Here is a 16525-nt window from a genome sequence, read left to right on the forward strand (position 1 = left end):
TAAGATGTTTTTTTAAAAGCTCCAGATTTCCGTCATCTCTTGAAAAGCCTGAAAACCTGGCGTTCATTTCCACTTCTCCTGATAAAGATGTCACGCTTCTGTTAACCCAGCCAAAGCAGCTACGGGGCGGGAGGGCAGGAAGCTCTGTGATGCTGCTGATTTGCATTTAGCTTGTGGTCACCCTCAGATCCCTTGAGTGATTTCCACTGATCCCTCAATCCTTGAAGTGGGATGAGATAAGAGTTCAAATCCCAGCTGGGCTGTTTCCTGGCTGACACAGCTGTGTCAGTAGTCGCCTTCCTAGGGGAGAGGGCTGATGGTGTTCGACCTAGACATCTGCATGTGACGCAGATGGCACCACACCTGCCTCTCGTTTTTTGTAGGCCCTGGAGGGGCATCCAGGGGAGGAGACTTCACAGCTGTGTGCCGCAGCCCTCCTTAAATACGGTCATCAGCCCTTCCCTTGTCTTGGGGCAGAAGAGGGGGAGGAGACCTCTAAGGAGTCACCTATATCAAAGCCACCCAGAGGTCTGCCTGGGCTGGGAAGGCCCTTGAATTTAGGGATTTCAAGGTCACAGTAACTTCAGGAGAAGACCAGAGCTTTGTTACTGAGATGACCTGTGCCTGGGCCACCCCAGGTCTGCAAACACATCAGCCACTCCCGCAGATCCCCTTCCGTTTGTCATGCGGGTGCCGCGGGCCACCTTCAGCCTCAGGTGTGATTTGATTTGGCCTCTGGTTAGATCTTCCTCCACTTTACTAGTGACTCTCTAAGGACCGCAGAACCGCGGGGTCACACTTGGGGCTCAGAGCAGGCACGGCCAGTCTCTTCCCAGTGGGACGCCTCCCTGTGACTACGGCGGCTCCCCCGCAACCCATAGATGTCACTGGGAAGTGCCATGAAGCCTTTTCCACAGTCCACAGGAGAAGGCCGCACTCTGAAAGCCACCTTGGACTGCAAAACAAGTGTGACATTCCCACGCTGTCACTGCTCATCGGCTTTGTTTAGGACGGGGGCTGGGCCAGTGGAGCAGCAGAGCTTTGAAAAGCACTTTCCACCTCAGAATACACGACGTCTCAACCGTGCTGTGGATTAAATGCTTTTAGTGGGCTAATTTGCCCCCCCCCCATAGATTATAACAGAAATTGTGCTCCAAGTTCCGAATGCCTGGCAGTCAAACTGCTGTTTGACAGGTGCTCGTTTAAAAGTCGAGGTGCCCCTTCTTGGGGTGAATGGAAGTGGGTTAGGGCAGCGGTTCCTCTCCTTAGGTAGCTTGTGTTAAACCCATTAGCTGACATCTGGTCAGCAAGTAACTTCCAGGGGAAACAGCTCGAGTGGGACCCACACGTAGCCACCCGTGCTCCCCAACCCTGCGAGTCCTCGGGGGACTTGGCTCAGTCACGCAGCCCACCCTCCTGCTCTTGGCACTGGATTCTCTTTCACAGATTTATTTCTGCAATGGGATATTACGTTATTCATGGTACTTCTCCCATCAAAGAAGTGGTCGCTGAGGTGACAGGAAGCCCAGCACTTCCCGTCCCCGCCCTGTAGCCTCTGTGGTGGCTGTGGGCTTGAGATGCAAACCCTGGGACTCCGCCATCCCCTGTTCCTTGGTTTTCTCATCTATAAAATGGGGCCACTATAGCAGCATTTCCTGACAGGTCGTGGTGGGAGGGGAGTCGTGGCTGCTGGCGTGGTGAGTGGCATTGCTTTAGCTCTGCCCTGGGTGCAGGCACCGAGGACGCTCGCTGGCTTTCAGGTCTGGGAGACCAGCATGGCCCTGGAAAAGAGGAAAGCAAAGGAGGCGCTAGAGGCCGAGAAGAGGAGAGTGCAGGACCTGGAGAACCACCTGACCCAGCAGAAGGAGGTATGAGCAGCCAGGTCCCCTGGAAGGTGTCCGATAGTGAGGTGGCCAGGTGGGCAGATGACCTGAGCAGGTGAGCAAACCTCCCAGCCCTCAGTGCCCTCTTCTGTAAAATGGGAGTGCAGCCCCAGCCCCTCTGGTCCAGTGCCGTTAGACGTAAGGTCCTGAGAGCAGCACCTGCATAAGGAAGCCTCCACCTGCTCCGTGGCTCAGCTACCTGAGGCAAAGGGACCCCCACAAGACAACCGGGGTTTGACCAGGTGGTCCCTCTGCCAGCGCTGTGGTAGACAGGTGTGTGTGGCACAGCCTCCAGCATGGCTTGGGAAAGATCCCCAACCCCATGTCAGTGATGGCCTAAAGGGTGTGTCACGTGATCACCAAGGACCCCGGCCTGTGCAAGGGGTAAGAAGTGCCACCTGACAAAGACAGGACCTGGGGACAGAGGTGGCCCTCAAGTGACATCTTGAGGAGCTTTCAGAAACAGACTGGTGGCTCTGGGAATCACGTGACTGGGTTTCATTCATCCGTCTGTGTTCTCTGAGCTCCACACCTCCCTGTGTGTAAGGCCTGCTCTGGGTGCCAGGGACACTACAGAGACCAGATGGACTGGGCCGTGCCCAGAGGTCTTATCTCCGTGCCCATGCCAGTAAACAGGGCAAGTTGTAACCCAGAGTGAGCACCCAGAGGGCGATAAAGTAAAGCACAGTTTACAGAGCAGTGGGGAGACGGGGCTGGGAGGCTCCCAAGTAGAGGACCGCTACTAAGCCCTGGAGGGAAGAGCGCTGAGCTGGGTGGGCCCGGGACGGGGTGGGCAGGGAAACAGAAAGGCAGCCAGGGCAGGACTCTGCAGCGAGACAGTGCGGGGCAGAGGGAGGAGCTGGTCAGCACGGGCCCAGCAGGCGGGCCGTGCTAGCAGGCTGTGACCCTGGCAAGCTCTGGCCCTCCGTGCCCTGGTCTGGGGAGAGTGTGGTGCTCCTGCTCGTGGTGCACCTGCAGGTGAGGCTGGAGTGCAGGGTGGGGCCGGGAAGCCTTGGGCAGAGGCCTGAGTGGAGGCTCATGAACACTGCTGCAGCTCCACGGGGACCCACACTGAGGGCACAGCTGCCCTCGTCAGCACCCCTCACATGTATGGCCCTGCTGGCTGGCGGGGTACAAACACAGCTCCTGCCTCCAGCTAGGATGAGGTTTGGACCAGGGTGGCACCGTGGTGGGGCAGGGGCACTGTGTCCATGACGGTCCTACCTCCTCTGCTTAGTGGCATGACCTTGGGAGTCCCTTGTGCTCTTACTGCCTCAGCACCAGCCTCTGTGTTCCCACCTGTAAAATGGGGGTCACTGGACAGAGGGAAGTCAGGTGCCTCCCCACCCCTAGGCCCAGAGTCTGTGCTGTCATTTCCAAAAGTGCTAGATGTGACATTTAAGAGCCCCCGCCTCTGGAGGCTGGGGAGACTGCCTGTGTCCTCCTGCAAAGCCACAAGCACACACCCCGCTAGACAGGAAGTATGTATGCTTTTGTTTCTTTTACTCCAACTCCTGCCAGCCAGGAACTTCCCAGTAAGAGGTACTTCCCTATTGCCGACACCTGCTGGTTTAGCTGGTGGCTCTGCGCTCAGCAACGTGACCTGTGCCTAATCAGCAGGACATTTCCTGAACACCGGCTGGAAATCTCCAACGACCGAATCCCTCTCTCCATGTGAACCACCCCACCCAGATTGGCCCCTGGCTCCCACCCCAGCTGTGCCCACTCTGGCCTCTCTCTCCCCAGGCACCTTGTCCTATGAGCCCCGCCGCCCTGGTTGCCCGAATCCTCCCCCTCTTGTAGCAGAGTCTCCCTTCCTTTTGGATGCTTAAACGCCCCTCCCTTGACTTGCAGATCTGTGAGAACAGCATTGCCTACGAGCACCACAAAGCAAAGGAGGCTTTAGACAAGGAGCGGAGGCAGGTGCAGGACCTGGAGAACCGCCTGACCAAGCAGCGAGAGGTAAGATTCATGCCCAGCATGGGCCCTGAAGCTGGAAGGTCAGGGTTCAAGTCCTGCCTCTGCCTCACGCTGGCTATGGGACCATCGCTGTGCCTTGGTGTCCAACACATGAAGTGCAAGTGACAGGTGCTGTGTGTGTGGCCACCAAGACACACATAGGACACAGGGGAGAACCCACACAGGGTGAACAGAGCGCCACATGTGTGACTGCTGATGGGATTATTATGAGCTCGGGGCTCGGAAGTGGAGGGGCAGGACCCGACCCCAGGATTCCTTGGGTCCAGAATCCTTAATCTTTACCCCTCTCCTCTACTATCTGTGGGTAAGACAGAAGCTAGCTGGAGATAGATGTCAGGATATCTGGGCTCCTCAGACTCCCCAGGCTGTGTCCCATCAGAACTCTTCCTGGAGATTGCCGTCACCTTCGAATTTGAGATGCAGTTCCCGATAATGACCGGCAGGCGCAGGTGCTGTGAGAGCAAAGGAGGTAGTGGACCAGAACCTCACAAGCAGTGGGCATCATTCCCACACGCACACACATGCACACACCCAGGCACCCGCCAGTGACTCGGTATCTCAAAGCCAGAACACTTGGCAAGCACAGGAGCTAGCAATCGTGGGTTAAATTTAAATGGAGCAAATATGATGTGGGAGGATTTTTCCAGGCCGTTAGAGCCCGAAAAGGGTCTCTACGTCCCTTGACACCCGTCTCGGGTCATTTTCTACAAAGGAAGCTCCCACACACGAGCACTTCTGGGAACTGCCCTTCCTGGCCTCATCCCAGAGTCTGGACGGAGGAATCTTCGAGCTGTCCGAGGGATGCTGGGCGCTTTGCACAATGCCAGGCAGGAGGAGCGTGGCAGCGGGGCACGCAGGCTTCCACAGCAGCCCCAGGCTCTGCTTCCCAGAGGGCGCAGCTGGACCTGTCGGGAAGCAGAGCTCAGCCCAGTCGGGCTGCGGTGGCTTCACAGACATGTGGGAAGCTGGCTGGACCAGAGCCCCGGGCAGCATCTGTTCACCGAAATCTATCTTTCCCCAGTGATGAACTGCAGTTTCCACAGAATGGATCTGTGATGGGCAGGAGAAAAGGAGAATTAGAAACTTTAAAGTAGGTAAGCTGGGAAATAAATTGAGTCAGGAATGAGATTAATGCCAACAAGAAAAAAAATGCTGATTCATGAGATCAGTGAATGAGTCCAATTTTATTCAAGCGACCGCGGTTGGCTGTAAAGAAAAGCTGGTTTCATAAGTCGCCATTCAGTGCTCGGGGCACTGTGACCGCAGTCGGTCTGGCCCCAGAGGAAGTGTCTGCTAAGACACCGTGGATAAGGCTGGAATGCGACGAGCAGGGCCTTGTGGCCACCTCAGGGGAAGATGACAGCCTCGAACCAGACCCGGAGGAGTAAGACGGCTCCCTGGGAACTCAGTGTTCACCAGGAAATACAAGGTCAGAGGAACGCTCGGGAGAAACTGCAGGACTTCGGGTAGGACACAGCTTTTTAAATTGGCCTCTAAAATCACAGGCAGCAACAGCAAAAGCAGACCAGTGAGAATCCATCCAGATGAAAAGGCTGTGTGCACTAAAGCAAGCCACAGATTGGGAGGGATCGTGTGGACGCCACACATCTGATGGGTGACTGAGACCCACAATGTATAAGGAACTCAACTCCATAGGAGGAATAATCCAGTTAGAAAGTGGAGGGGAGACCCGAATACAGACTTTTCAAAAGAGAACCCACAAATGGTCGACCAATACATTAAAAATGCTCAACATCACCAGTCCTTAGAGAAATGCAAATTCATAGTGAGACCAACTTGACATTTGTCAGGATAGCTATTATCACAAACAAAATTCCAGCTGACAAGGATGAGGAGAAAAGGGACTTTTGCATCCTGTTGATAGGAATGTAAATTAGCCACTGTAGAAAACTATATGACGCTTCCTCAGAAAACTAAAAATATTATTATTGCCAGGTTACCCAGTAGTCCCACTTCTGAACATTTACTGAAATGTCCTAAACTGAGTTTGTTGAAGAGGTGTCTGTACCCCGGTATTCACTGCAGCTCTGTTCACAGTTCCCAGGAACGCAATCAACCTTAGCATCCATCAGAGCTGCACAGATAAGATGTGGTAGATATACAAGTGGAATACTATTAAGCCCCAAAAAAGAAAGAAATTCTGCCATTTGTGACATATGGAGGGATGAATTGGAGAGCATGAGGCTAAGTGAAATAAATCATCACAGAAAGACGAGGGACTGGATGTGGTCACTTTGTGTGGGATCTAAAACGATTGAACTCACAGGAAAGCAGAATGGAATCATGGTTAGAGGGGCTGGAGAGGAATGGTTGGGGAAGCATTGACACAGGGTGTAAGAGCCCATTGAGTAGCGGGTTGGATTCTGGTTTTCTTAGATCCATACACAGTGTGGGAAGTATAATAAATACCAGCGTGTTGTGTATTTCAAAATGACTAAGAGTACGTTTTAGATGTTCCCACAACAAAACCCAGTTCTTAATTAACTGAATTACTCTTCACTATCTTTCACTCTCTGAATACGTATCATTATAATTTATTAATTTGCAGTAAAAATGTTTTAAATTGAAAAAATGCTTAAACTCAAAACAAAATAGAGTTTGAATATTTTCAAATGTTGAGTAAATCTCCAATAAAATGCTGAGAATCTTTAAAGGAGATTGTTGAGAATTTCGTTACTAGACATAATTTAAAAGCATTTTCTATCCTCCAAAATGGGTGTTTATCCAAACTTTATATATAAAATAATTCAAGAGATCAAAAATAATTTCACTTTGAAGTGTGTTCTTCTGTTCCATTCCCACATTTGTGGGCAGGTGTGTTTAAAGTATATCTTGATATTTAAAGTAAGTTGTAATCATGTGTAACAGCTTGCTTCTCTGAATTAGAATTTTTTAAACACTACAAATTAAAAAAAAACTCACAGGATATGGATTGTCTGAGACTCAGAATGCCACCATTAAATTCTGATTTTATATCTGCTTTTAAGGAATAAACTCTACATCCTCCTGGTTGAATTTCTATAGTAAGAACACCTAACAGATTTGAAATTGCCAGTGTACTCAAACGAGCCACAGAAAGACCAATTTAATCTACAGAGGCAAAACAGGAAATAGAGAATGGAGAATGAGAGCCTTGGTGGGACAGGAAACACTGGGGTCCCTCCCCGGGCAGGCTGCAGAGTCGCCTCAGACGTGAGGGTGTCAGGTGGCGGCTGCGTCCCAGGCAGGGTGACCCCTGCGCCAGCGCATCCCCTGGGCCACCCGGCTGTCTGGGCAGCAGCAGGGACCCCAGGAGCCCCTCCCTGGAGGGGTGCCATTGTCCTCCCTGGACTTGGTCAACCACGAGAGCGAGGTGAAGGCCCAGAAAGTAGGCAGCGTTCCGCAGGGGCACAGAAAGGACGAAGGGTCCCCTGGGGAGGCCAGGAACAGCGTAATGAGGGTGATATTTGCTTTGTTTAAAAAAAAAAACAGGATCAGTTTCCTTTCCTGACAGCACGATGAGCCCCTGTCATTCTAGAACATTTGCAAAGTAGAGAAAATTACTCCGAAGAACACAAAACCCATGATTCCGCATTGTCACGAGTGACATGTTGATGACAACCCTGAGAGCGCCTTTGTGTCGGGCATTGCCACCGACGCACGTCAGTTGATGCCAGCGAGCGCTGTGTGCTGTGACACTGCGCCCTGGCTTAGGCGCTGTGTCCCTACGTGGTGCGTTTTTCAGATGTTTCCAGGTCACCCGACAGTGCTCCTCCACCTGCCCCTGGCCAAGGGACTGGATCTTCGCTGTGCTGTTAGGGGACCCCATTCATTCCCCCTCCCCACGCCAGACCCCGAGGCTCTTTCTCACTCTCCCTGGGTTAAAAGATGCTTGGGCTTCAGGCCTTGCATCTTAAAATAAATTCCAAAGTATGGGGCTGGCGGGTCCAAAGTTGTGAGCGTTTTCAGACCCAAGCCACATACGTGACTGTCCTGAGCCTCACTGCCCCCCGCAGCCTGAGGGCACCCAGTCCATGTCATCAACTGAATTAAATGATGTGTGGGAGCCCCAGCTCAGCCCTGTCATGGAGCCCAGGTTTTTTGAGGAGCAAATCCCAGAGGAGGGTAGGATTTTGACAAAGATGGCACGCAGGATGCAGGGGACCCAGGAACAGGGACAGGAGGAGCTGGTGTCATGACACCTGGGTCCCCGTCTGGCTGTCCGGAAGGCAGGGCGGGGAGTAGCTGTCCCCAGGGCAGGGCGCTGGTGCAGCTGAAGGACTCAGCACTGTCTCCTGGAGAACAGATTTAGAAAGCAGCGCAATAGCTCTCCTGAAATATTTAAAGGGCTGCCTCATAAAAGAGAAAAAAGACGTACTCAGTGAGCCCGGGGATCAGCTCAGAATGCAGCTCAGAACCCAGAAATCCTAAAGAGACAGATCGAGGCTGAGTGTCACAAGTGTTCTCTACTAATGGGGAGCCTCCAGACACCTCAGAAAGGACGGAGGGGTACAGACGAATATTTAATACTGGCTGTTACTTGGTGCTTGCTGTTTGTCCAGGAGATCGAATTAAAAGGCCAGAAAGAGGACGACTTAAATAATAAATTAAATGCCGCGCTGGCCCAGGTGGAAGAGACGGAGCAAATGAAGGCGGCAGAGAGCCTCAAAGCAGAGAACCTTGCCCTGAAATTAAATAAAACCTTGGTGGAGCTGGAAACTGCCAAGTCAAAAATGGTAAGCCCCGGCCGTCGGGGACAGGAGAATTCCCCCTCTGCGTCCCACAGTCACGTGGCCGCAGACGCAGACACCTGGGTGGGGTGACTCTTCCTGTGCACCGCAGGGTGGGTGGCAGTGCTTCTTCCCCAGGGCTGATGACCAAAAATAACGTCCTCAGGCTTGGCCAGCTGTCCCTGAGAGGCAAAACCACACACGCACACACACACACACACACACACACACACACAGAGACGCTGATGAGAGGCGCTGGCTTAGCATGAAAGGTCCGGGGACCCCACATGGCCCTTTTCCAAGCCATTCTGAACAGCATCATAGGGGACCTGTAGAGTCGGGGACAAGGACTGAGGGGCCCTGGAATTTGGCATCCGGTGACTGGGCCACAGACTAAGACAGTGTGTGGTCATGGGAAGGATCCATTTGGGGGTCACCAGAGTTTCTGTTTTAAAAAATACAAACCTACTTGCTTTTCCCTTGTATACTGTTCATTCATTCATTCATTCAAACTATTGATCAAATGTCTAGGTCTAAACGCTGCACACACAGCAGTGAGAGGCATGTTTCTGCCACCGTGGAGCTAGGATTCCAGTGTGAGTGAAATACGCAGAAACAAAGCCATTGCTGATGGAGATGAAGGGCTCAGGGCCAGTAAAACAAAGAAAATAGAAAAGGTCTCAGACTGCCCTGCAGACAGGTGTGTGGGGAGGTCTCTTTAAGGAGAGGACACTGAATCTGAGATCTGAAACCTGAAAAAAGATCACTAGGCAAGGAGCTAGGGAAGGGGCAAAGTGTGCCAGACCGAGGGAACAGTATGTGCAAAGGCCCTGAGGTGGGCCCCAGTTTAGCACCTGCATGTGCAAAGGATCAGTCACTGCTATTATCACCCTGTCAGTTCCCAAAACCTCATAAGCATGGCTTTTCCCAGGTCCTTATGGAGGAGCGGATAATGCTGCACCAGCAGATGATAAAGTCCCTCCAGGACGAGCGGGAATCCCAGAAACACGGATTCGAGGAGGAAATCCTGGAATATAAGGAGCAAATCAAGCAGCACTCGCAGACGATCGTGAGCCTAGAGGAAAGGCTCCAGAAAGTAACCCAGCACCATAAGAAACTAGAAGAGGAGATCTCGACTTTGAAGGACACTGATCCAGGTACCCCAAAGGTTGCCCTGGTGTCAGGGCAGCCTCTGATGGTCCCCAGGGCGCCCCAGGCCAGCTAATGAGAGCAAGGTTAGAGCTTGTCTGAAAGCACCCTCATCCTCCAAAGCCTCTTTGAGTCTCAGTACACACAATGTCAGAGCCCCGGAGGCCCAGGCTGAGCCAGGGTAACACCGATGACTTGAGACATCTTTTATGTGGACGCAGTGAGACGCACAGGCAGCTGCCCTTCCCTGGAAAGCAGCCGGGCAGGAACCTTTCAGAGGCAACTCTGTGCCGCTGGCCATTTGCACTTCGATACACAGCCAGGGTGGCCTCTGACAACATCAGCCCAAACCAGGACAAAGAAAAAGAACTCAGACGTGCGTCACTAATTCGCCCTGAATGACCAAGGTCACGCGCTGCAGATGCTGAGCCTGGGGAAGAGCCCTGGAGGGCTCCGGCTCGGACCCAGGTCCTTGGCTGTGGCACTGTCTTGTAGGGCGACAGGGAGCCTGTCCCGGGCATTGCCTGGTGCCCAGCAGCAGCCCTGGCCTCTTCCCGCTGCGTCCCATGGCTGCCGACTGTCTCCGCATTGCTGAGTGTCCCTGGAGGCCACATCCCTCTGGTGGGGAAGCCCTGTCCCAGCTCTGGTCGCAGCTTCCGAGTGTCTGTTACACCCCAGCCTCCCGCGGGTGCTGGGGGCTTGGTGATAGGCAGAGCAGTTACTGTCCCTGCAATAACCATATCATTACACTGACGGGTCACCCAGGATGACAGGGCCCCTGTGGCAGGGACACAGAGTCCAGGTCAGTGGGAAGATGTTCAAGCCGGGACCTAGAGCAAGCCTTTGTCTCCTTTACACTTGGATCAGTGTCTGCTCTGTAGTGGGTATTGCATAGGCATTTGTTGAATGAATAAACAAATAAGAAAGGGGGCTCAGAAGAAAGTAGGCCAGACTTGGATTCTTCTGAGACTCTTGTCTGGCAGAAAGGAGAAAGAAGGCCAGGCAGGGTGGCCCAGCGCCGAGAGTGGCGAGGAACACTCCATGCCCTCTGTGTGAAGTAGTCCTTGCTCTGTTCCTGTGACCCAACCCCACAGCCAAGGTCAGGTAGACAGAGAAGAGGTTTTTGGCTCACGGCTGTAGTCTAAGGTGGAGGGGCCACCCCTGGTGGTGGCGGGGCATCCAGGACAAGTGGCGAGGAGTACGCATGTGAGCGTCCCAGTCTCTGCGCCTGTTTGTAAAACCACCAGTGTCCATCCTGGGGACCACACCCTGCCACCTCACCAATGCCAGCCCGTCCCACAGGCCTGCCTCTGAGCACCACATGGGAGTAAGCCTCCACCTCCTTAGTAGGTCTCAAATGGGATTAAATGTCACCGTGGGTTTTCAGGGGGACAAACCAAACTCAAGCCACAGTAGCCCCTTACCTGGAGGGAGCCTCAGCCTGGCACGCAGAGCACTTCATGCGTCTCAGGAATGGGGGCGACAGCCCACAGGGACAGCCTCAGAGCTGTGGACACAGGTGTGCTCCACTGTGGAGGGGTTGGGGTGCGCCCACTACACGAGGACCAAAACCACATCCCTGTGTGCTTCTGGTTCAGCTCAAGAGGAGGAGCCGCCACCCAAGCCTCCAGCAACCCCGTCCTCAGACAGCAATGCCAAAGAGATGGCGTACGAAAGCTTGATGTGAGTACCCACGGGGCAGGCATCAGGTGGTCCTCAGGTGGCCCAGGGGGCAAGAACAAACCCCCCACATCTGGCCACACTGTCAGAAGACGTTGAGTCCACTCCAGAGTGTTCCCAACATCCTTTAGCTTCTCCAGTCCGTTAGCAAGGCAGAGGTCCTTTGGAGAGGTCCGAGTGGGTCACCCTTGGAGCCCAGCACCATGTGTGCTAGTCATGCGAGCTGGAGGGAACAGGTCACCCCCTGAGCCTTGGCTCCTTGAGTGCAAAATAAGAATGTGTCAGAGGTGATCAAAAATGCAGTGAATTTTTAACTTTTAAAAAACGTTTACAGTTTAGTAACTCTGAAGTTGGATTAAATGTCACCATGGGTTTTCAGAGGGGACAAACCAAACTCAAACCATAGCATGCCCTTGCCTGGAGGGAGCCTCAGCCTGGCATGCACAGCACAGGGTGGCTCTTGGCACAGAGGGCTGCAGCCCACAGGGACGTTAATGCCCCCCACACTGTGCCACTTCTTGAAGCAGCTGTGAAGTCCTCTTTCCTGAGTGTCTTGTCATGGCTGCTCAGAGTCCTAAATGGATTTAAAATGCTTGCCTTTCACAGTCATTTTAACTTTGGGGTAGGAGCCAGAAGGAACACAGTACCTGACCCAGTGAATAAGATGGATAATGTTTTTACTTGACAGAAGTTTTGAATCAATTCAGGATATTAAAGGTCATAAAATACCTGGGTGTGGTGTCTCACGCCTATAACCCCAGCACTCAGGAAGCCGAGGCAGGAGGATCTTTGCTAGTTCAAGACCAGCCTGAGCTACCAAGTGAGCTCAAGACCAGACTGAACCGCACAGTGAGACCCTGTCTCAAAAAGACCAATAAAATAAAGGTCATGAAAAGATTCTTAGGAAAGAGGACCTCCAGAAGGGCTTCAGAAAGCAGCCAGAGCGGGTAGGACCTGTGTGTTCAGAGCAATGGAGAATATTGTAAAGGAGACTCACACCAATATTTCTTTCATCATAATAGTTACTTTTTCATTCTTGATGTAAACATTCATAGTTTGGGATCCCACCACGTCCTTGCCTGATGCTTGGTAGGTGCGAGTTAACCATTTTCAGCTGTTTCACCGAGACCTGCTGGAGGGAAGCCCTTTCCGAGCATCTGCACCTAACCAGGAGGTCTCAGCCAGTGCGGCCTCTCGGTGGGTGGGCCCTGCAGCCGGTTTGGAGTGAGGGTCGGGCTAGGTGACCTTAGCTAACGGCCACACCTCTCCCAGCTCCCGCCCCAGTCTGTAACTTCAGCATCCAGAACTCCGAAGTGCTTGGAGACACAAAACCATGGATGGGGAAATCCTGACAGCTCCTCGGGGCGGCACGACAGCAAGGTGCTCTAGGATGAGGCAGAGAACATGTTCAGGAATTTCCCCCACGATGGCAAACCACCAGCCCGACCCACACACCAGACTCCTGCCAAAGCCCACAGTCACAGGGCCCTGGGCCGGGAAGGCAGAAACACTCCGCCTCCCACTGCCCGTTCCTGTCAGAGCTGAGGACAGCAGCAGCCGTGGCCAGGAGAGGGATCGATAGCCTGTGTGTGCTGTCAGTCACCGGTCACCGCAGTGGTGCAGGGTCACACCTGAGGGCTAAATGTCCTGCAACTGGAGAGTCACAGTTACAGCCAGAGACAGACAGACAGATACCCGTGAGGTGTATGTGTAGTTATTTCATCCCAGTGATCACCAAGCCTTTTTCTTTCACATGCAACCTGCCAGGGTCTTGCATTCATTTATAATAAACATACGCACTACCTTCCAAAGCCCCCGTGAGAAGACCTCGGCTCCCCTCAGCCTGTGAACTCATGTGAACCGCCCAGAGCCTGCCAGAGACCGCACACCTCAACCTGTTCTGGGTGGGCAGGACCAGCAGGGACAGAAAAATAAAACATCCTTCCTGGGGCTGTTTCTCACACCTGCTCAGAAGCCTGTCCGCCCCCTGAGTCCCCGCCCTGGCCCTCCCCCGACCGTCACCGTGGGGCGTGGCCACCTCCCTCCTGGTCAATGGGTCAGTGTCCTGAGCCCGCAGTGGATGACCTCTGGGGCTGAGGGCAGGGGACGCTGTCCTCTTAGTAACACCTGCTGCTGAGAACAGCTCCTGTGCTCCTGTCTCTCCTTCCCTGTCCCCGATCCCTGCTGACGGCGAGCTGCAGCTCGTGCCAGGCACCATCCAGCTTCAGGCCCAACCCCGCCAGCCGCTCCGTTCTACTTCAAATGGGTTTTTCGTTTGGTTTTGCTGTGCTGAGATCCAACCCAGGTCCTTGTGCACAGCACCAAGCTACACCCCAGCACTCAGGGTGTTTTTTTTATAAGAAGGCATATCGCAGTGAATTTTTTAAAAGAATATTTAAAGATTGTCTTATCTCCTGACCGACCGTGCTGCGACCCACAGACCATGACTGCCAGTCACTGTGTCCTCGTTCTTGAGCCCCCTTCCCTTCAGGGCCCTCGGGAGACACCGGGGAGGTACGATCGGGTTGTGTGGATCCACAGGGCCTGTTTTTGGAATTGCAGAGATGACCTCATGGCAGCACAGAAGGAGATTCTGTCTCAGCAGGAGATCATCATGAGGTTAAGGCAGGACCTGAACGAAGCCCATGGCCAGATGACAGACTTGAGAGGTTGGTTCCGGTTCCTGTGTCCCCCTGGAGGAAGGAGGGACAGGAGCCAGCGCCCAGTGTCAGGCTCTCCAGTGCACCTGTGCCACCTGTAATCCAGGTGCACACAGGCATGGCCCCGGCCCCCCAACAGTCCAAGCGACCCGGGCCACAGCCTGCAGAGGACTCCGGCCTCTGCGCTCAAGTGCAGCTTTCTTCTGAGGAGTATGTTTCTTTCACCGCAGAGGCTGTGACTTCCTTGGAGGGTGGTTGTAGGAAACCTCCTGGGTATCCTCAACACCCTGAAACCTAGTGTGCACACAGCAGAGGCAGCTCTAGAATCTGAGACACCCTTGGCTAAAAAGACCCAGAAGCATGCTGTGGGCATTGGCTAGGGTGCCCTCAAATGCTAGGGGCCATCGGTGAGGCCCAACAGCATCTGCTGGGGGCAGTACCGGCATGAGGTGGGGACAGCAGAAGGTGGTGTCCCCCGCTGTCATGGCACAGGTGCTCACCGAGCTCCTGGGTGGTAGCCAAGGTCCCGAGGCTCCCAGGAGACAGCCCCTCTCAGGGTCCTTGTGCACCTGGTGGATCAGCAAAGGCCCTGCCCTAGCAGAGAGCCGGGGTCACCAACTATGGCTTCCCGTGGCCCCCAGGGGAGCTGAGTGAGAAGCAGAAGATGGAGCTGGAGCGGCAGGTGGCCTTGGTCCAGCAGCAGAACGGCGAGCTGAACGCGCTCAAGGCAAAGATGTCACAGATGAACAGCCATGTGGAGAAGAAGGACAAGGAGCTCAAGGCCCTCAAGGAAGCTCTTAGGTGGGGGATCCAGGGGGGCCCGGCACGGCCTGGGAGGGCTCAGTAAATGCTGCTTGCCACGAGTCAATGAATGGTGTGTTTTATTGCTTCCCAGCCTCACCAGACCTGAGCTTTGCTTAGTTCTGTGTTTTGTCAAATGAGCCTTCCTGCCTGGGACCCTGGATGACTGGGCTCGGCTTCCATGCCACCTCCTCCAGGCACCTTCCCTCCCCACTCACCCTCACCAGATCATCCAAGGGCTCCTGCACTGCGGGCCTGCGAGGCCCTGGGGCTTCTGCGCCTGTCTGCCTGCCAGGCCAAAACCTGATCCCCGTTGACTTCCTGGCACTCACCATACCTTGCACAAGAGGGAACTTAGTATTTATCGAACAGATGAGTAAGCTGGAGGTGTCAGCTTCAAGTAAATACAAAATATTGTCCCTGTCCCATAGATGGGTCTTACTACAAAACAGGTCTGCACTTTCATCCATATTTAACATGATTAGTGTTTCTCCCAAAAATATTCAATGAAATCTGTGTTTTGTGTGTCTCCTGTGGCATCCTGCACCTCCTGACCAGACCAGGGTCACACCAGTGGTAAAGGAATGGGGTCCCCATCTGAGCTGCTGTGCTTCAGGCAAATTCCTGTGTACCCCATGCTTGTCTAGGTGGGGTGAGGACAGGAGCAAAAGGTGTCACATGTGGCAGGCATGGTGCGTGTCCTGGCCAACACTTCGGTCGGTGTGTACAAGGAGAAGCACACACTGCCCAGCACCATCCTGTGACTCCCATGACACTAGAGTCCCTAGAAACCTGGGGACAGGAAACTTGAGATCTCAAGGAACTCAGGTACATGGCAAAATAGAGCTCACTTCCTGGTCTGCCCAGGACACAAAAGGACTTGAACCTCATGCCAGGCTACTGCGCGGTGACGTCCCCTCTCTGCCCTAGGAGTTCCCAAGAGAAACACAAGCACCATCCGAGCTCGGAGAAGGAGCAGAAACTGCGGGCCACCACCCAGAAGTGTGACATCTCAGTGCAGATAGACCCAGGCCACCTGGATATTTCCTCGAGCAGCCCAGAGGTGAGGCCCCTCTGACCCTGGGCTCCTGAAGGACCTGATGCCAGGGGCCCAGTGGCGCTTTCTTTTTTTTTTTTTTTTTTTCTTTTTGCCTCCCCAACCTTCCAGAGTTTAAACCTTCCACAGCAGGAAGCAGGTACCTTGAGATCTTTGCTTGCAGAGGCTGCCACATCCTCACACAGTGTCTGCAGCTGAGACTCCAACCCAGACTCCCTGGGTTCAAATCCCAGCCCCTCCAATTAGCAGCTGTGCTACCTCGAGAGACCATTCTGTACCAGATCACTTGTCTAAGAGCAATGACAGTCTTCCCCTCATGGGGGTGGTGCAGAAGTGGGTTTATTTATATACATGTATGAACAAATGCATGTTCCAGCACCTAGCTACACTGAGATTTAGTAAGTTTTTGCTAGTAGTATCAATCAAACCATATTCTGCAATTTATTTTCATATAATATTTCATAGTCATCTTTTTAAGTGGATAATGTCTACCTCAGTCTTTGTAACATTTTTCTTAGTGCCCATTAATTTATGAAACACTGTGTTTCAGTGTGCTGTTTTATACTTGGGTATCCATCCCCGCCG

General features: G+C 53.3%; 1 protein-coding gene across 4 annotated transcripts in view; it reads left to right on the plus strand.

Annotated features, from left to right (window-relative positions):
- Fhad1 (forkhead associated phosphopeptide binding domain 1) overlaps positions 1-16525 on the plus strand; it is a 124665-nt gene that overhangs the window by 79023 nt on the left and 29117 nt on the right. For 3 of the 4 annotated variants that reach the window (XM_063235551.1, XM_063235553.1, XM_063235552.1), the window contains 8 exons: positions 1761-1868; positions 3738-3845; positions 8426-8599; positions 9525-9750; positions 11341-11425; positions 13964-14091; positions 14724-14883; positions 15814-15946. In XM_063235551.1, coding sequence (XP_063091621.1) covers positions 1761-1868; positions 3738-3845; positions 8426-8599; positions 9525-9750; positions 11341-11425; positions 13964-14091; positions 14724-14883; positions 15814-15946 — 1122 coding nt within the window. The remainder of the gene's footprint in view (positions 1-1760; positions 1869-3737; positions 3846-8425; positions 8600-9524; positions 9751-11340; positions 11426-13963; positions 14092-14723; positions 14884-15813; positions 15947-16525) is intronic. The other variant, XM_023565746.2, reaches the window with a different exon arrangement.

The sequence above is a fragment of the Cavia porcellus genome, unplaced genomic scaffold (genome assembly GCF_034190915.1).
Source record: "Cavia porcellus strain 051 isolate PalLab524CR breed Dunkin Hartley unplaced genomic scaffold, mCavPor4.1 scaffold_25, whole genome shotgun sequence".
In the NCBI taxonomy this organism is placed as follows: Eukaryota; Metazoa; Chordata; class Mammalia; order Rodentia; family Caviidae; genus Cavia; species Cavia porcellus.